Source organism: Syngnathus acus, chromosome 11 (assembly GCF_901709675.1).
Source record: "Syngnathus acus chromosome 11, fSynAcu1.2, whole genome shotgun sequence".
NCBI classification, from domain to species: domain Eukaryota; kingdom Metazoa; phylum Chordata; class Actinopteri; order Syngnathiformes; family Syngnathidae; genus Syngnathus; species Syngnathus acus.
Window position 1 is genome coordinate 6,319,295 of NC_051096.1, and position 18,629 is coordinate 6,337,923.

At 41.9% G+C, this 18,629-nt stretch overlaps 4 protein-coding genes and 1 long non-coding RNA gene across 10 annotated transcripts; 3 read left to right on the plus strand and 2 right to left on the minus strand.

Moving 5' to 3' along the window:
• Positions 1 to 252: 252 nt before the first annotated feature.
• On the minus strand, positions 253 to 1,713 carry npy (neuropeptide Y). The gene is made up of 4 exons (XM_037264687.1): positions 1,613 to 1,713; positions 1,332 to 1,519; positions 687 to 776; positions 253 to 515 (listed from the first exon to the last, which is right to left on the minus strand). The coding sequence occupies exons 2-4, from the start codon at positions 1,517 to 1,519 to the stop codon at positions 494 to 496; spliced, it is 300 nt and encodes a 99-aa protein (XP_037120582.1). The 5' UTR covers positions 1,613 to 1,713; the 3' UTR covers positions 253 to 493.
• LOC119130770 lies at positions 713 to 2,667 on the plus strand. Its single transcript, XR_005099516.1, has 4 exons — positions 713 to 839; positions 940 to 1,075; positions 2,384 to 2,456; positions 2,561 to 2,667. It is a non-coding gene; the product is annotated as an uncharacterized LOC119130770 (long non-coding RNA).
• A 1,336-nt stretch (positions 2,668 to 4,003) lies between these two features.
• On the minus strand, positions 4,004 to 8,551 carry fam221a (family with sequence similarity 221 member A). Of its 3 annotated transcripts, none has more exons than XM_037264679.1 (7): positions 8,307 to 8,551; positions 7,360 to 7,477; positions 6,647 to 6,820; positions 6,158 to 6,348; positions 6,013 to 6,083; positions 5,811 to 5,943; positions 4,004 to 5,664 (listed from the first exon to the last, which is right to left on the minus strand). In XM_037264679.1, exons 2-7 carry the CDS (start codon positions 7,422 to 7,424, stop codon positions 5,576 to 5,578), a joined length of 723 nt encoding a protein of 240 aa, XP_037120574.1. In that variant the 5' UTR covers positions 7,425 to 7,477; positions 8,307 to 8,551; the 3' UTR covers positions 4,004 to 5,575. The 3 variants fall into 3 exon arrangements, with proteins under 3 accessions (XP_037120574.1, XP_037120572.1, XP_037120573.1); XM_037264677.1 differs by having other exon boundaries at positions 8,286 to 8,551; XM_037264678.1 differs by lacking the exon at positions 8,307 to 8,551 and having other exon boundaries at positions 7,360 to 7,731.
• ccdc126 (coiled-coil domain containing 126) lies at positions 7,843 to 11,033 on the plus strand. 3 transcript variants are annotated; one of them, XM_037264685.1, is made up of 4 exons: positions 7,843 to 8,135; positions 9,271 to 9,731; positions 9,804 to 10,026; positions 10,116 to 11,033. In XM_037264685.1, the coding sequence occupies exons 2-4, from the start codon at positions 9,494 to 9,496 to the stop codon at positions 10,129 to 10,131; spliced, it is 477 nt and encodes a 158-aa protein (XP_037120580.1). In that variant the 5' UTR covers positions 7,843 to 8,135; positions 9,271 to 9,493; the 3' UTR covers positions 10,132 to 11,033. The 3 variants fall into 3 exon arrangements, with proteins under 3 accessions (XP_037120580.1, XP_037120578.1, XP_037120579.1); XM_037264683.1 differs by having other exon boundaries at positions 9,804 to 11,033; XM_037264684.1 differs by lacking the exon at positions 7,843 to 8,135 and adding an exon at positions 8,584 to 8,656 and having other exon boundaries at positions 9,804 to 11,033.
• Positions 11,034 to 11,185: 152 nt separating this feature from the next.
• tra2a (transformer 2 alpha homolog) lies at positions 11,186 to 16,312 on the plus strand. Of its 2 annotated transcripts, none has more exons than XM_037264663.1 (9): positions 11,186 to 11,369; positions 12,516 to 12,649; positions 12,739 to 12,904; positions 12,966 to 13,016; positions 13,153 to 13,341; positions 13,614 to 13,729; positions 13,824 to 14,192; positions 14,264 to 14,334; positions 14,483 to 16,312. In XM_037264663.1, exons 1-9 carry the CDS (start codon positions 11,334 to 11,336, stop codon positions 14,491 to 14,493), a joined length of 1,143 nt encoding a protein of 380 aa, XP_037120558.1. In that variant the 5' UTR covers positions 11,186 to 11,333; the 3' UTR covers positions 14,494 to 16,312. The 2 variants fall into 2 exon arrangements, with proteins under 2 accessions (XP_037120558.1, XP_037120559.1); XM_037264664.1 differs by having other exon boundaries at positions 11,187 to 11,369; positions 12,969 to 13,016.
• The last annotated feature ends 2,317 nt before the right edge of the window (positions 16,313 to 18,629 follow it).

Here is an 18,629-nt window from a genome sequence, read left to right on the forward strand (position 1 = left end):
TAAAAGCACATCATTAGTTCTTTGTATGCAGCCTGATTTTCTTTAGCCTGTCTATGTCTCTATTGATAGACGTCGTCTATCGATCTGTCTGGCTGTTTATATTTTGTCCACAAGAGGGAGCCATACACTAGATTATCGTCTAGCAAAACAAAGAGAAGTGGAACAAAATGACGAGTCTTGGACAAAATGCTGATTGTTTTGAAACGTGTTATTGTAACTTCTTAAGTCTGAAACAGACAGACAGAACACCACTTTTTTTTCAAATAATTACTCTTTAATTGCACAAATATACAATGCAGTTCACATACCCTGTCCCCCGGTTTACTCAAGACATTCACAAATGATGACTCTGGGTCAAATATTTACAATTTTATGGTGAACAGTAGCAGATGGGCAAGGAGGAGGAATGTGGCAGAGACAGGGTGGTCCTTTTGGGGGGCATCTGCGATGACATGATGTTTAGACGTGGAGGTCGGACCGACGAATGACCTCCTCACCACAATGACGGGTCGTATCTGGTAAGAAACACAGAGGTCAGCTTTCTGGGAGAATGAAATATTCTTGGAAATTAGGAATACCTGCACAAAATCTATTGAGATCAATTATAGATCTTGTATTGTATTTTAATAGATTGAGCAGGGAATTTTCCCATTGTGGGTGTATTTATTTTACTGTACGACACAGACCTCGACTGTGGAAGTGTATCTGCGCTTTCCTTCAATAACAGCTCAGAGATCAGCGTGTCCAATATCTCAGGATTGGACCTCTTGCCATACCTTGGGACACAAAGACACCAGAACGAGACGGAATTAAGGAAGGATTAAGCAAGGATTATTCAGGTGATTCAATTTTGCTTCACTGTGCCTCTTCAAAATGTACTTTCAAAGAAACATCTCAATTCTTTGCATATGTATGGATTCATATCTTTTGTTCATGCAGGTAGCCGCTTCAGTAAAACAAACCAACCCAGCATGCATGGATTATTGCATCCCTGCAGGAAATCAGGATTCCTTGTCTGCTCCTCAAATGATAAAATGTGGTGGTGATTTTAACCCTTGCCGACACATCCACAAAGGTAATAATGCACAATTTAGATAAATGCATTATAAAAGACGACTTCAAATTAGTAATAAGCTTTGCAGTTTGTAAAATGGCAAATTTTAGACGACAATATTTTAGAGTGGGACGACATATTTCAAAAAACCTCTCTGTGTATTGTCACTGCACACTTTCTAACCTATATTTAACCTATACAGTACAAAATAGACGCAAAATAATTCAAAAAGCTCTCGGCATGATGCAGTCCAGTCCCACACATGACTCCGCCCTACCTCTGTCTTGTGATGAGGTTGATGTAGTGTCTCAGGGCTGAGTAGTACTTGGCCAGGTCCTCGGCCGGGGCGTCTTCGCCGGGATTCTCGGGTTTCACCGGGTAGCCATTTGTCAGGGTGCCCAGGCACAGCAGAGCCCACAGCAGGAACGCCAAGGTCCCCACCCAACTCACAAAGTTAGAGTGCATCTGAAAGGAAGCAACAATGATGGTAAAACATCCTTGGGAAAAGACTTTATGCATAGTAAAGTTATCTTAAGTTGAAGGAATCAGCCTACTTACATTTTCCAAGGTGTTGTTGAGATGTCTGTGTGCAATGCTCTTGCGTCTCCTCAGATGTGAAGCGCTTGTGGTGCGCGCCAGGCTTTATATGCGCGCTGGCGAGCGTCAGAGCTGCGCCCCGTGCTGCTTTGCCTCACGCAAGCGTCACCGCCGTTGCTGTCATTGCTCGTGTGTTTTCTTTTTCAGCTGTCTCAAGTCATTAAAACAACCCAAAATAGTCAATCGTCTGTTTCCAGTATCCAGTGTGATGTTTTCCGCCTTGGATCGAGCGTGACGTATGAAATGAGTGCCGCGTGGATCCGGTTACAAACACTCCCGAATTGAACAATATTGCTAGTGTACTCCATTTTGTGGCCTGGGAGTGTAAATGGCAAATGGATACATGTAGATACTGTGTTACTGTGGTTACATTAGCGGCCGGCCATCATTATTTGGGCCTGAGCACCAGGTGGTTGAAAACCCTTCTTGGAATTGCTTATTATATTTCGCGCACCAATTTTTTGCCTGATTTAATTTTACTTTTAAAAATTTAATTTGAATTAAGCAGTGCGAAGATGCTGTCGGCAATAACGGTTTTACAATCATGCACGTATTGCTTCTTCCTCAGTCCAAGATGAGGATTTTATGATGTCATAAAAGTGCCATTAATACACACTTGGCACCCCGCAAAAAACTCCCGATGGCGCCTGGATAATAAGAACATTTGAAACAGCCTCACATTTGCACAAATGTTCTATTTGAATGACTTTTCAATGTCATTTTCTTCCATAGCTCCTCCCATCAGATAGAAGCAGCAACAGGCACAAAGGGCCCGCAGACGCGCCAAAGAAGAGCCGCTCTCGAGGTAGCGCCCTTAATACGCACACCCAAATAGGGCTTAAATGACTGTGTAACACCATGTGCTTCATTTACCTCCCATTCATCATCCTTTTGTATGTCGGCTCCCAGCCATATAATCAGTCAGCTCTCTGCGAGGCTGCTCCTGCTCCCTAAGTTGCGCGGAGGATGCGGTGAGGGTCTTTTGTGTCATACAGGATGCGCTGAGAGATGAGGAATGAGACGCAAGTGAGAGAACATGTCTCACAAAGTCACAACCCCAATCATGACGATTACCGGCAGGAATTAGACTTTGCGGTCCTCTTCAGGAGATAGTCACATTCAGGAAATCACGTCAATGGGCTTGACACCTTTTTAGGACAACAGCTTGGATCTGACGTCGTGTCAAAATGTGTTCAAAGAAGCAGCGGGCTGTACAGTTCATGCATGTAAGTTGATAGGTCAACTCATGTTTGCCTAAAGATTGGAAGTTATGCTAGAGACGGACGGCTTTCACTTTGAGCCACTAGCTTAATGCTAACTTAATAGGAAACGTGATCAACAGGTTCACAAATATAATTTATTGTAACATTTTTAAGAATGGATATTTCAACACAAACAGTGAAGCAACACATAGAGACAGATCGTATAAAAAATTCACAGGCATATATTCTTTATCCTCCATGAAAAAAATGACTGCAAGTTTACTGTGTCACTTATATTCGCACTTGGCACATCATCCTTACTGCTGCTTTGAAATATCTTAAAGTGCCGAGTGTAGGAGCTTATCATGCATCGCATTACTTTCCGTCGTCCACAGATTGATAACCCGCGAGGGAGTTACAGCGTATTACATTAGTCGACCACATCTAATTTGAGCATCATTAAAAGGATTGTGGACCGCACAACAAACATTTTCCACTCATCTTCTGCCAACAACCAAGAGCAAGCCTTCCAAAGGAAAGACATCGTGCTTAATAAATGTTTGCTTAAAAACAGGAGACGTTTATTTTAGGCCTCATTTATGTATTAAGTCTCCGGTTAGAAGATATAATTCTGTCCCCGCAAGTGGTGAATGATAGTCAAATAAGCATGTAATTACAATATTAATTCACAAGTTGTTACTCACTTAACAGGCAAACTCTAATAAGGTTTTTTGATGGACAAACAGTGTAAACATCTCGGGGTCCGTGTGAGACAGCTGTAGACAAGATAGGAAAAGGTCGTGAGTGTAAGAATAATGTCAGCTTGACTGACAAAAGACCAAAGATAACTGGATTCAAATTACCAAAGAGACAAATCTTTTAATTCACTGTGCAAATGAAGGAGTATCTTAGTTTGCTGTCGTTTCTCGGAACGGTCTTTATCATTTTTTAAATGTCAACCTATCAAAAATGGTCGGTTGGCCAAAATGTGCATGGCCAATTGAATCAAATCGACCATAAAATAAATTAAAAAAGGGATTAATTCCTTAAATATAATTAAATAACCCAATTGAATAATTATGTTCAATTTTGATTTGACAGTTATGACTTCCCAGCTTTTTGCTAGGTCACCCCTTCTTCACCCACCAGCTTTTTTTTAACAAAGCCATTTCACACGAGTTATTCCAGTTCCTCCTCCTGGTGTCAAGCGACACGGGTAGGGGATTCAATCTCGGCCTCCGTGAAATCGCTGCACTGTCATGCGCTGTCAATTCCCTACAGCTCTCACCACAAAAGAGATGTTCACACATCCAATGTGTCATGTGATTTGCGGACGTGTGTTCTTTCACAGAGACAATTCATGTTTGGAAATATATTTGATAGATGGTTTTTTTGGGAGTGGTATCTGGGTCAGTACGATAAGTGCTTGTTAACCAGCAACTGTCCGTCTGGGCTGAATGATGTTCCCCTTCTCCAATTGCATCCGTTTGCACTGTCACGAGGGTAATTAAGTATTTCTTTGCGCGGTAATTGCCAATTTAATCTTCTGTTCTGCGTCTCCTGATTTTTTTTATGCCTCGTCTGTCAGTCAAGCTAGGTGTGGTTTCCATGGGGATCTGAGAGGGCCTGGTAGTTATTCTCTTCGGCCAAAAGTAAAACGCCACCGCCGCCGCCTCCTCAATGGGGTTGCTACGCAGAGGCAATTACTTTGAATAATATTCGTGCCACACTAATAATGTGCGAGCACTAAATTATTTTGGGCTCCTCAACCTGCGCTGACGCTCATTCTCGATACACACCGGTTGTGTCAGCTTTCACTTGGAATCCCTTCCACTCTCTTCCCCCCGAGTGGCGGTCTGCAGAGACCCAGGTGCACCCATGACGTCGTCCACGCGCAACCTGAATTCTTTCCCCCCGACACCACCTGTTCACCAACATCACGACACAGGTGACTCGAAATGCACCGGCCCGACGTCAACGCGGATGCTGATCGAGTCTGACTGCGAGATGATCGCAGCGGGAACACTTGAGGGGGAGAGGAACCTCGTTTAGAGCCTATTGATTTTATTTTGGTGTGGAAGTGGGCCACCAATTGAGCGAGCAAACTCGCCTCACTCGCGGTGCGGATTAAATCATCGTTTCTGATCTTCCGTGAGGAATAGGATTAATCAATAGCAGGAATTAAAGGCTGGGAACACAGCACTGAGGTGCTGCTGTTATTTTTGATGACATGTTGAGTGGGCGGCTGGCTCTCTCCCCGCATCAATACATACCATTAGCCATTTAAACTAACCATAGGATAAGACCTACATTTGGAGCTTTGCTAGTAAATAATAAAAATAATAAATACAAATACGGTGAGATGAAATTAATCTTATCGCTGTTATTTTGCAGCTGTGGATGTTAATTTGCACAGCATTTTTGCATCCCACTAAGCCATGTGTCGCTGATAATGAATGTCTTGAACTTCAAAAATCTCTATTCTTTCATCCCAAAGAGCATTTCGATGAATTCAATCGCTGTCAACGTGTGATTTGTTCAGACGTCGCCCATGTGTCATTGCGTCACATCGACTGATAACAATAAATGTTGATTGGATGTGGCATATAATCATTCTGATTGCCCGTGACAAGCTTCATTTTTAAGATAAGCGATGGCAACTGAACTTTTTTTCCCCCATCAAGATTTAATGGACAGGTCATGATGGATAAACTTTCCCCTTTTATTTCATCCTTTGTTTACAAATCGAAGTGGTAGCTTTGGGAGATGTTTTTTTCCATCCTTGCTGGTGGTCATCCTCTGACTCATCACCTAAAAAATACAACATCCAATACTCATAAAGCTGAAATGCACTTTTGTTTTACAGGTTATAATTTAAATTTAGCCTGAAATTAACATGAAAGCTGAATTTACTTTTCACTTTTCGCCTTCTGGTCAATCCAATAGATTCTACTCACACAACGCATTGGCCTCCAAAGCAGTGTAACTATCCAGCATGGAGCAGAACCCGGTCAGACCGCCCATCGCAGCATAAGGCACATCTTCTCCCACCGGGCGACCTCGTGCCTCCCTCTCGGACTTTGTCTCAACCTGACAGGTAAAAGTGATTTTATTGATGATTGAAGTACTGGAAATTCATTGAACCAAATCATGGCTGACCAGCGTCTGGTGATTGTATGCGGGCTGGCCACATCCACATGTGTACGGACTCCTGAACCCAGAACAGTCACCTGAAACGGGTTTGAAATATATTTTCTGTAGTCAAGTTAGTGTTGCTCATTAAGGCTCGAGACTTTCGACTCACACTTTTTGCACAAATGTCCGGCGCCTTCGGTGTGATCTTGAGGCAAATGTTTACACCGGCAGCGGACGGGTACTGCCCCGATGTGGGGAAGATATTCATAGGCACAACAAAGACATTTCCTCACCCGGCAGGGGAGGCGTAAAGGTCGCTCAGAAGGAATGACCTCAAAGTCCGTCTTATGTTGCTTGTATCTGGAAGAGATCAACAATACCAACCGATGGCACGGTGAGAGTCAGCGATAGAAGACAAAAGCGTCGAGTTGATTGGTTGACACAGCGGGACGCGATGACAAAACAAGATGAAACTAATGAGAGCAGCACATGGGGTCCACAGATATACGCTTCAGCTCAAATTGAAATCCCGTGACCTCAAATCATTCTGCGTGATAACAAAAATTGCACTGCATAACTCAAGGGGTGGTTTATTTGAAAAAAAAATAATCTCTATTTTAACCTGATCAGTACAAATTGAAAAGGAACTTTATAGCACCTATGTGCACAGAAGCACGGTGTCTCCGGACCGACGTGTTTGCAGTCGATGCCTCCTGGCACACCAAAGCTCACATACAGTCTGTTTTTCAATCGCTGTGGGATCATTTTCCTCTTGTACTCCTCATATTGCTCAGGAGTAAACATTTTGCCTCCGTCGTCATCACCAACAAGCCTAAAAAAGAAAAAGAGCTTTTTTATTTGATAAAAAAAAATCCAATTTAAGTAATGACGTGTTCTTTAACAGGATTAAGCTGTTGAAGGTTTAAAAATACATTTCTATCCTTGTTTAATTCTGCCCCTGTGATGTCACAGTAGTGTCGTACAGTGCTGTTTTTTTGTGACGATAACACAATTAAACACAATTAAAAACACAATTAAACTGCAGCGACGGAATTATTTAATGACCACATTCAGTTCTCGATTTAATCATGGTTGTTTAAGTTAAAGTCCCTGCTGGTGGTGAAATGAGTTGCTTGAAAAAGCATAATTTGCCATTTTAATGATGAAGTGGATTGATTAAACATCATCAAGGCCATTCTTGAGGCTCTATTACTTTTGAGCGTATTTTAGAGCGAATATAAAGCATAATACCAGGTTATTAGATCATTGTATTCAAAATACCTGGAGATTCCATTTGATTATCAAGTCTAGCAACAATGCGAATACAGATTTTAAAAAAATATGGTAGATTAAAAAAATAAGTGAACAAACCTTTTGTAGTCGCAATAGTCATCCACCGCTTTTAAGGCTGAACTGTCCAAGAATACAGATTCCATTGTAAAAGGGGAGGCAATCCAGTCTTGCAGGCTGTTTATGTGATAGGCCGCGACTTTTATAAAAGAACAAAATGCAAAATTTTACATCAAAACTGTCCCATCATTGTCTTACTGTTATGTTGCTATGGAAATGACCCAGGGTCCATCTAACGGCCGGAAAATGTACTGCAAGTGTTTCACAAATAACCGAATGAACTAAGCCCACTCGAGCAAATCTTACTTATACAGTTCAGAAAAAAAGTATTGTAATATTAAATTGTTTTAAACTCGTAACCAAGACTTAAATGAGTGATTTGTTTGTATTTCCCCCTTTATGTCAGCCGTGGGGCGAGAGAAAGGCGGTAGGACTACAAGTCCCATGATGCCTTGCGGTGACGCACAGCGAACCTTCAAGGGAACCATGACGGTCAGCCCAGTTGCACGCATAAGATTTCTAGCTGTGCGCTTTAGCATACTGAGCCGCATAACGTTGATCGGAGCGCAGCAGGAGAAGCAAATGACCATCGGGCAATGTTGACCGGCTAACTTATCCCTCGAGAAGGTGGAGACATCTTTGTTTTTGTTTTGTTTTGGTTTACCCGGCGACCGCAACAATCATCTCACAGTATTTTTAAAACCAGTCCTTTTGGGATCGGAGCTCTCCTACGCGGTTTGGCTGCAGCATGGCAGTGTCTCCAACTTCAAGATAACCCCAGATGCAGGAACACTGAGGTAAATCACCATATCTGACAGATTCGTCTGTTTATTTCTGTAGCGTTGTTCGCGAGCTAACATAACGCTAACGCGGAGTTGTAAAGTAGCTTCATGTCAACTTCCCCTTTTGCAACTATAATAATAATATACGTAAAGTAACACAAATACCCTCCGATGTCTTCTACAAACCTTGGCATCGACAATGCGTGGTACTGGGAGAGAATTAAGTCAACCTTTAGGTTTGCTAAGGTGCCTGCCAGTTGTTTTGCTGTCATACTTGGAATGGCCAAGCCATACACACTCAAGGTCATAGATGATCGTTCAACTAGTCAGTAGCCGTAGCCCTAAACAATGGCTTTGTTATATCTGTAGACTTGATAGCTGCGTGCTCTCTAGACTTGACTAATGGGTGTAACACTATCTAGAGATTGGCTTGCCAAAGTGACAAAGCATCATTGTTGTGTCATCGGTTTGGCTTGAGGAACGTGTTTTTTCCCCCTCCCCTGAGAGACAAAAGTTTGGATTGCTCAAAATGCGTGGTTGTTAACTGCTGTGCGTGTCTTTTATCTCCACGATTGTACTTGTGATTCTTAAATGTTCATTCAAAACGTTTCAGTCATTTGTTTACTGTGCTTGCTGTCAGGGGAAGCTGAGATGTTTCTGCCTTGTAAAATACAGATCCCCTTATCACTGTGACTCAGGCCTCTGTAAAACATCCGCACTTTTATCGGCTTGTGTTGCTAATAGCGTAGCTGTCGCAGGTTCAGTCGTCCAGGTGTTTTTGTTTCACGTGCACTCGTGGGTTATTGTATTCCTGCCATTAGTTTGTGATGTTGTGCAAGTATTGAAAGATGCTTGGCCTCAGCAAAATGGATTCTGTTACCTCTGTTTTCATAATTTATCCCCCCCCCGGTCAGTCCCTCCTGTCACAGCTCAATAGGAGGTGACAGTGGCACACCCATCGCAGAATGTAGAGAATGGACCCGTTGACAAAGATGTAACAAGCGGAAAATGATCGCCTGATTTTCCCCAGGGAGTATGCGCCGAACAGCTTCTTTTGCCCATTCACTGAATATAATGAAAGTTTTTTTTGGGGGGGGGTTTCCACTCACGTTAATTTTTTCTCCCCCTATCTTTTATTTGTTCCGTATAGGTTTTCTGCTATGATGGCCCACCAACAACCAGAGGTCGAGGATCTCCTCTGTTAGGGGAATTTGAGCAGAGCATCCTTCTACTCCACTGTGAACTTCTCGCTTGCATATGGACAACAGATATACCCTGGAAATGTATCAACCATCAGACTGAATTGACAATATCGAGGCTATTTACATCACCAGTGCTTTCCGGTTTCTTGCTCCTCCACCATTCCCAGTATCATGCTTGGGACTCTCCTGAGACGCAACATGTCCCAGAAGCTAAGTGTGCTGCTTTTAGTCTTTGCTCTGGTGTGGGGACTCATGTTGCTGCGCTATACCGTGCAGCAACCTCGCCACCAGAGCAGCGCTGAGCTACGCGAGCAGATCCTGGAGCTCAGTCGGCGATATGTCAAGGTCCTGACCGAGGAGAGCCGGAATACACCCGGCGGGCCGCAGGGGACCACCATGGCGGGTTACGGTAATCATCACAAGAATACACCAAACGTTGCCCACATGTAGTGACTTAATGATGTATTCCCTATGCACGCAGCGGATCTAAAAAGGACGATAGCGGTGCTTCTGGATGATATCCTGGAGCGACTAGTCAAACTAGAGGGGAAAATGGAGTTGGCTGTCAATGCGTCCCTGACTAACACCTCCCACGGGAGCGTCCTCGCTTCCACTCCAACTGCCTTGCAAAGAGCCTCCAAGCAGGAGAGGGCTGGCAGTCATCATCATGGGACGTTGCGCTTGAAGCCAAGGACCCCCAACAGGTCTCAGCAACATCTATGAGCTTTGGTTTGGTAACTGCGTTGACTGATTGATCTCTTAGCACATCCCACTTTTCCTGAATTTATCCCAGGACAACCAGGCTTTGAAGTGACTGATGCTTCTTAGAAGGCCAGCTCAAAAGGAAGGGAGACCTTTTGCCTTTTCACTTTGGTTTGCCATTATATTTATTTCATTTGATCAAGATTGCATTTTTATATTTCAATTTTGCATTTTTATATAATGGCATATTTGAATCATATTACTATTACTGGCTATAAATTATGTATCAACCTTGGCGGAACCGAAGTACGATGCTCTAGCACATTTAGCCTCGCTACTCCGATACGACTTAACGATATTACGTCAACCTGCTGAACGAAACGGAATACTCACAATACGATTAGCGTATCTGTCGTATGAAATATCGCTAGATACAATATTATATGAAGACCCGTCCGTCTCTTAGCTAACATTTAGTCCTGTATAGATAATCCAAAGAATGTTCTGCCTCATTATGAGGCGACACAACAGATGAGTCTCATTTGCCACTAAACGTGCGTTTGCATTGTATCAGCTGAAAAACAATGACCCCCCCCTCCTCCTCCTCGATTTCTTTTACTTGCCTTGGGTGTTATTTCACTCTCAATGAGTGGAATGAATGTACTGCAAGGTCAGTGCCTTTGGTGCTGTGAAGACGACTGACATCTGCGAATACACGTTCAGGGTTCATGTTGCACTGTGACTGTAGACATTTTCTAAAAATAATGGGCTAATCCACTTTTGGTAATGCTGGTATATTGTATGTGGGAGGTGATTGTTACATGCTGGAATAGTCTCTCAGTCTCTCTGCTTGGTGAAATCATGCAGAATAGAATCCTATCAAATGCTCATCATAATGGTACCAGACTTAAAGCAACAAATATGAACAATAGCTGTGATTTCTGCTGAATTGTTACCGTTTAAACTGTAATTTAAGTCCACTAGACTCAATAAACTGGTTCAAATACGACTGGTCCAAAAAAAAAAAAAAAGTGTATATAAGATTTAGTGCCCAAGGATATTTTCTGACGTCATGGTTCACACGACATAGTGTTTTTAAATACAAAAAAAAAAAGAAAAACGCCAGCTTTTATATGCAGGGGGGCGTCGTAACGGAAATGACGTATGCTTGTAGTTTACCTGATCGCTCCGCCCCGCCGCGCCATTTTCTCATCGGAGACATATCAATCCAAAATATTGTGCATTTAAACGTTGAACTTGCTTTTATATTTAATTCCACGAACTTATTAAGTAGGTAAATGACCTGGAAATGAGTGACGTCGACGAGGGAGATAACGAAAGACGGGTAAGGAGGTACATTTAATTGTAGTTGACTCATTTCAAGATCACAACAAACACGTACGTACATTCAATGTAAATGAATGAAGTTGTATGTTGTTGACATTTTGTAGGTTTTGCCCTAATTATAGAGCGCCTAAAAGTTAGTTGCCTCTTGTTAAACGCACGATATATATATATTTCTAGACCTTTAAAAGCAGCTAGTAAACTTCAGTAACTTAACGTTAGCTTGAACCTCCACCTCGGTGTTATCTCAAACGGCGTCTCATCTTTTATTTCCAGCAGTAATTTTTGGGGGGGCTGATGGAGCCAGTAACCGTTATATATTCTCACAATATGAAAAGTCAAGTGCAGATGTTGTAAAGTTTTCTTTCCTAGCTGTTATGAACTTGATCTCTAAATGTTCTCATTTGAAATTCGTTGTTGCGCGTTTTAATTCTTAATGTAACCGCAATGCATTCCATGTTTATATTTGTATTTTACCCAACACTTGACATCTTTTTCATACATCTAATATTATTGGATGTTCTTTTTTGATTAAGGCACATTGGCCGTGAAGGATTCGAAGATTTGTATCCAATGATGGAAGAAAGAACAAAATTCCAAGCTAAAAGAAGGCTAATGAAAACATGAACAGAGCAATACAGAACGGTTGGCAAGGGAGGAAAATGTGTGGAAGATTAGAACGCTAAGTTTGGGTGAAGAAAAACACGGACAAAACAAAAAAAAGAAGAATGAGGAGTAGAAATGAAAACTTGAATGAATGAAAAGAAACTGGAAGAAAGAATATGACCCTAGGTTAAGTAAATATTGCTTCTTCCATTGTTCTTTCTTTTTAATTTAGTAATTAAATTGCATGCATGACCTTTGTAATAAAATTCAGTCTTGCTTACTCATTCTTTGAACTAAAGATGTACTTAAATGATAGTTATCATTTTCTCCACAGTACACAAGCTCACGCGACATAAAAAGAGGTACTACGGATATAGTCATTTAGTTATTAGATTATAAGTACCCAGTAAAGTGCGTGGTGAGTGTTAGTTGTACTGTGTTTTATGTGTTAACCCCCCCCTTTTTTTTTTTTTATCTAAAGTAATTTATGTTATGAATACTCATATGTATAAATGATATCATTTTACTACTGTTGCTGCAGGGTTCTCAAGCCTCATCTAAATCGGAACATGGAAGTTCAACTCGGGCCAAGTCAGGGAACAGGTCAGGCTCCTCGAGTCCATCCCCAGAATCTAAGCATTCTGAATCCAGATCGTGCTCTCCATCAAAATCGGGGTCTGTTGTCATTCATGTTTGTTGGCGTCTCTAATTGAATTTCTTTGGTCCTCTGTCAATTACACGAGTATCTCCTTCCGGCCTTACAGTTCTCGTTCTAGGCACGTTTCTGATCGACTTGCCGGTCGTTCACGATCTCCGTCTCATCCCTGCCGACAGAGGTCTCGTTCTCATTCCGACAGCCCCGACTTCCGCCGCAGGAAGAACCGTAGCACTTCCCCAATGTCAAACCGCAGCCCTGAGGCTGGGCTCAGGGTGAGTGCAAATTGACCTGGATGGTGTTTAAAAACCTCAAACTCTCATCTCATTGTATCAACAGAGCCATGAAACAAAAGAAGCAAACAGTCACGGCAGTATCACTGATAGGGTATGTGGACCTTGGGGCATATTTTGGGCTAGCTTTGTGGTGAAATTGTGTCGGGATAAACGTGATTGAAATCAGTATTGGTCTCATTTGTGTGAATTCAGTGGATCACAAAGACCTTTATTGTGAACCCTTCTAGGCAAACCCCGATCCAAGCAAATGTTTGGGGATATTTGGCCTCAGCTTGGAAACCAGAGCGCGGGACCTGAGGGACGTGTTTTCACAATACGGGCCTCTTGCCGGGGTCAAGGTGGTGTTTCACCATCGCTCGGGTCGCTCGCGTGGCTACGCCTTTGTTTATTTTGAGAGACTTGAAGATTCAAAGGAGGTATGATTTACATCTTTTATTCAATTGTGATGACATGCATCTCATTAGACGGTTTGTTATTTTGTGGCAATAATTACTGCAGAAGTATAGACGCGGCTCAATGTGGTGTTGCTAAAACAAGCTGAGCTGCTCATTTTACTTAGGTGTGATTACACGAGTTCACCACTAGATGTCAGTCGTATTTCAGGCAACATCACCCTCACGCCATTCATCAGCACTGTTGCATGAGTGAGGTGATGCTGATCATTGACTCTTGTCTTTTTTTTCCTCAGGCAATGGCGAAAACCAATGGTATGGAGATAGATGGGAAGGTAATTAGAGTAGATTACTCCATTACCAAGCGTGCCCACTCCCCCACACCTGGAATCTACATGGGTAAATCAACTATGTAAGAGCCAATGTTTCCCTTCTGTATGTTGGATCCTCTCATTAAGAAAGGAGTCAGTCTCACCGCCACCTTGTTTTTGTTTGGTTTTAAATAGAGATGGTGATGATGATGATGATGATGACGGCGGAGGTAGCCAAAGGGGAAGAGGCTCATATTATAACCGTGGCTATGACCGAGGCTATGAGCGAAGCTACGACAAAGGCTACGACCGTTCTCATGACAGAGACTATGATAGAAACTATGATAGGAACTATGACAAAAACTATTACCGAAGCTACGACCGAAGCTACGACCGAAGCAATGACCGAGGCTACGACCGAGGCTACGACCGAGGCTACGACCGAAGCGACGACCGAGGTTACGACCGAGGCTACGAACGAGGCTACGAACGAGGGTACGACCGAAGCTACAATCGAAGCTACAATCGATGCGACAGCTACGATGAGTACGACTACAGGATTAGGTTAGTCATCATTTACAAAGTCAAAATGTTACCCCACTCCATTCATTCCAACACTTCATGTTGTGGTTCAGTCGCAGGCGCTCCCCATCACCCGACTACATTAGATACAGAAATTCCTCTTGGTCTCGCTCCTACAACCAAAGTAAGTACGGACCAGACAAATGAATGCCATTTTACATGTAACAACATTTTGATATACTTTATGATGTTTGAACCAGGCATGTGCCTTTGTCACTGTCAAAAGCACATTTGTTCTGTAATGCCGTTGACTGCGTGTTTTGTTTTTGCAGGGCGCTACTGAAGTGCGACAGCCGATTTCAACTAGCTTGTCTAAATTGACAGCCTGCGTTGAGTTAAAATCAGGTGTGTTTACATGCAGGGGAGATGTTTTTATTTGTCAACGGCAGACACTTGGATGAACTTTTCAATAGTTGCCATCCATATAGTGTTTTTGTGTTGTTGCTATTCTGACCTCAAATCTTCAGTGTTACTCACTGATGATTGAGTCTCCTGGTAAGTACAACGTAAAGCTCTGTGTGAAGTGTGAAGCTCTCCTTACACTATTGTGAAAAAGTCATTTAGGTCATCATCTGAGTTGAATGATTTTTGTGCGTAAATGGAAATACATACATGTAACTCTGCAAAGATTCTCATTCTTCTGGCTCCAATATGCATTAGAATTGAAGTTGGGCTTCACTTCTAAGATGTGTGGGTGAGGTGGGAGAAAAAGCAAGGAGAGTTTCGCACAACAAGCCAGACGCCGGGATGTTGTTCCATGTTCACACACATTTAGGTTAATGTTGAGGTCACGCTTGAAGTACACAATAATTCCTCTAAAAGTTTAGCACCGCTTCAAGTTACACCAATAAAACAAAGTGGGGAAAAAACCTTAATACCTTATTGGTTACATCTCATTTCATCAAGTCAAATAGAGATGAATGAATGTTGCAAATAATTATAAAAGTGCATCAAGCACACACACACACAGGTGATGATACGTCAGGCATCTTCTGAATGTGGACAATCTTCAAAGTCTGGTGACAAACACTTTACTGTAAGTAACCTCGAGCTAACGGGCCGCTTTCAACCCACAAATGCGAACTCGAATAAAGGAGCGGCTTATTCAAATGGGCTTGTAATAACTGCTGACATGTCACGGGGCCCCCTCGCAGTTATGCATCGGTTCACTTTGATAGCATGAAAAGTTGGAAAGCTCAAGGGTCAAAGTAAGACGTCTCCGCCACAGAGACGCAAGCGTCAATGTCATGTTTATGCTCCTGTTCTCACTTGTACTTAAACGATTACCTTTTGAGTGACATGAGCAGGAATTCCTTGACGAGTGGCCATATCTGAGCCGCCCGGTGTATTTCACGCGCCAAAACGAATGCAGATAATTAGCAGGATTTTATGAGTTGCAGTTGTGACATTGATAGAGCACTGACACAGGGTCCTTCTCTGGGGTCATCTGCTGATAGGTTGATCAACTGTAGGATAACGGGTTACATATTTAAGAAGTGCACTTTAGAGCCATGTACTGAACATAATGACAGAATGGGCCCAATGGTCACCTGCCTTGATGTAACCTGGTTACAAAGGAAAAATAACCGATAGGTGTGAATTGGTATTGCCCGGGAACTAGTCTTTCCTCTATTTTACGTGAAGTTTTGCGATACTTTGGTTTATTCAAACACAAAGCGCGCAAAATGCTGACCCAGTGTAACCTGTGGTGCAATTCTAAAGAAGAGTATAGAATGGATCCTGTTCTTGACCTTTTAGATACAATTTGACTGCACTGTTTTTGTGCCCTTGTGTTGACTGTGAATGACTTATTCAGTCAATTGGTTGCATCTGCCATTATGTTCAGGTACAAATCTCTTTTTAAGACCTTCACCGTATGAAAATGGTTTTTTTTTGTTTTCTTTTCTGAGAATCATGTACAGAGGTTTTTTTTCTCTGTATTCTTATTGAAAAAAAGTGAGTGTTTTTGTACTAATTAATTTAGAACTTTTGAATAAAAAAACTGTTAAGAATACAGGTGGGCTTTCAAAATCATCTTTATGTAACTTTGCAGTTGTATGACATTGCAAATATTACTACATTAAACAACCAGTTTCAATATACAATGAATCAATGCATGTGATCATTTAAATTATAGATAACAACCATTATTTAGCCTAAACAAGCTGCCAGATCATACAAATTAGCATGAAGAAAAGAACTAAAAAAAATAAACTGTTTAATTGAGTACACATTAATAGATTTCTCCAGTCCACACAATGTGCTGTCTACATTCAATAACTCACGCACATTTTATTGCAGTACTATAAACAAAACTACAAGTGTGAAAACTTGAGGTGCAACAACCCACGTTTCTGTTTTTGCTGGGTTAAACGAGATCATGAACAAAGCGGTTACTTTAAGTTCTTTTTGCAAACAGATTACAGTGTAATAATTTGAAAAAAATATTCTTGACAACTAAACAAAGAGAAAGGACAGTCAACCTAGGTCCAAATGTCAAGTTAAATACAAAGTGTAACACATTTCTGCAAATATTCAAGTAAATGTGTGAAAATACTCACTTTTAACCAAATCAATGAACTTAAGGGTGTGGAGTTTGATTACTTTTGTATTAAACAATTATATCATTCAAAATAACCACATAGTGCAATCAACAGATGTTTATTAAAACCCCATATTGGGGGGAATGATTAAAAGTAAGTCCAAAAAATATTGCAAGTCATCTCATACCAGCTCTCTAAATTAAATGCAGAGCAACAAGCAACTTCATGAACCATGCAAAGCATACAAGCCTGCTATTAATATGCTGTTGTGCTAAGTAACAGAATAAAAACAGCAACATTTCTATATTTAAATGTATATTTTATTCTTGCCTAACAAGACAGAATACGTGTGTTTTTGTAAAAGTTTGAAAAAAGATCAGGTTTGACACCAAAACAATGCGAGAGAGCAAAATTGGACACTTCTCTTTAGCCTTTTTAACGTACGAGATGTATGATCCTTTTATTTGTTATTAGATGTATTATTCAACCCCATCTTTTAATAAAAATTCAAACTGGATTGCTGGTGCTGCACACAAACGCGCACACACGCGCGCGCGCACCGCCATTTTACTACTGACATGAGGGTTGTCATCTCGTTTAGGAGGAGCAAAAATGGTGGGGAGGAAGAAAAAAAAGCATCCGTTAGTTTGTTGTTTTGGGAGCTCGTGTGGATCCACTTGAGGTGCATTGATGCATGTGTTTCAAGCAAATAGACTTTATGCATTAGCGTGGATCAGGAGGCATCAGTCAATGTAACAGTCAGGGCTCAACATGGCGTACGAAACGGTCCACTTTCAGTAGATGCTCTGCTTTAAACGTTTAAACAGTGAATCAAAAAGACCCGATAAGAGTCATGATTAGATCATAGAATATAAAAGAGGTAAAGAATTCTCACCGGATGACAGAATCCATAGATTGTGTTTGTGAGAGCCTAGGCGACGATTTGACATGAGGGAAGCCAACAACAATTTACAACCCAAAATTGAGCAATAACTGCGATTTGCTGGAAGGAGATTTTCGAATCAACCAGAAATATCCCCCAAAATACGATTTTTACGCTTGCGTATAACGGTCAAATCTGGAGCCCGTCCTCCAACATAGTAAGTAATGGACTCTCCAACTTTATGTTACTTCGCCCCCCCTATGGAAGGAGTCCATAGAAGGTGGGTGGGGGCCTCTGGAAGTGTGGGGGAGGCGTTCTGTACATTCCTCAGCGATACATTCACCCGTCGCGCACATGGCCGCGCGCAGCCTTGCACACACGCACACAACAAGACTGCAGCCATGCATGAGCTCATCCAAGTCGACGTGCGCGGCCCAGAGAGCTCACACAGCATGGCTGCAGTTGCCCAGAAAAATCTATATGCAGCGCTCACATAACTCATCTTTCCCCGTTTTTTTTCTCATTCACTTTGCGCCTTATATATTGTCACAATTTTTTCAAACATAACCGCATCAAGTGGAAATGACAAATAACACGGATATTTATGGTAAATGTACTCATTCAATCATTTGGCAAAAAACTGTTTTTAAAAACTTTTCGAGATGTAACCAATGTCTCGCATATCAACAGATTAAATGTATGAACGTCTCAGAAGAAGGCGCACTCGTTTTAAAAGAACCATATTGTTTGATAAAGTAAACCAATTAAAAGAAAGGCTCAAGTTGAGCAAAAGCTGGATAAAAGAGTTGGGGGAAAAAAGCCTCATGTTGGCTCTCTGGCTCATATTTCGTTACATCCCTGTCGTGTGAGCCAAAGTCCAACAGTCTCGACGTGGACGTAAACGCATCGTTGGCGGGCTGGTTCATATAGAATAGTCGCTCTTTGTCAGCCAATCAAATGAGCGCGCCGGCGGCAGTAGTAGGAGCGGCCGTG

Excerpts from the sequence above, each read along its gene's own strand:
- ccdc126 (XM_037264683.1), top strand. The coding sequence starts at position 9,494 with ATGCTTGGGACTCTCCTGAGACGCAACATGTCCCAGAAGCTAAGTGTG. Across the intron at positions 9,732-9,803 it reads GACCACCATGGCGGGTTACG|CGGATCTAAAAAGGACGATA; the intron begins GTAATCATCACA and ends CTATGCACGCAG.
- npy (XM_037264687.1), bottom strand. The coding sequence starts at position 1,519 with ATGCACTCTAACTTTGTGAGTTGGGTGGGGACCTTGGCGTTCCTGCTG. Across the intron at positions 777-1,331 it reads AACCTCATCACAAGACAGAG|GTATGGCAAGAGGTCCAATC; the intron begins GTAGGGCGGAGT and ends TTGTGTCCCAAG. Across the intron at positions 516-686 it reads GATACACTTCCACAGTCGAG|ATACGACCCGTCATTGTGGT; the intron begins GTCTGTGTCGTA and ends GTTTCTTACCAG.
- tra2a (XM_037264663.1), top strand. The coding sequence starts at position 11,334 with ATGAGTGACGTCGACGAGGGAGATAACGAAAGACGG. Across the intron at positions 11,370-12,515 it reads AGGGAGATAACGAAAGACGG|GGTTCTCAAGCCTCATCTAA; the intron begins GTAAGGAGGTAC and ends CTGTTGCTGCAG. Across the intron at positions 13,017-13,152 it reads ACGGCAGTATCACTGATAGG|GCAAACCCCGATCCAAGCAA; the intron begins GTATGTGGACCT and ends GAACCCTTCTAG.
- fam221a (XM_037264679.1), bottom strand. The coding sequence starts at position 7,424 with ATGGAATCTGTATTCTTGGACAGTTCAGCCTTAAAAGCGGTGGATGAC. Across the intron at positions 6,821-7,359 it reads GACTATTGCGACTACAAAAG|GCTTGTTGGTGATGACGACG; the intron begins GTTTGTTCACTT and ends TTTCTTTTTTAG. Across the intron at positions 6,084-6,157 it reads CGGACATTTGTGCAAAAAGT|GTGACTGTTCTGGGTTCAGG; the intron begins GTGAGTCGAAAG and ends AACCCGTTTCAG.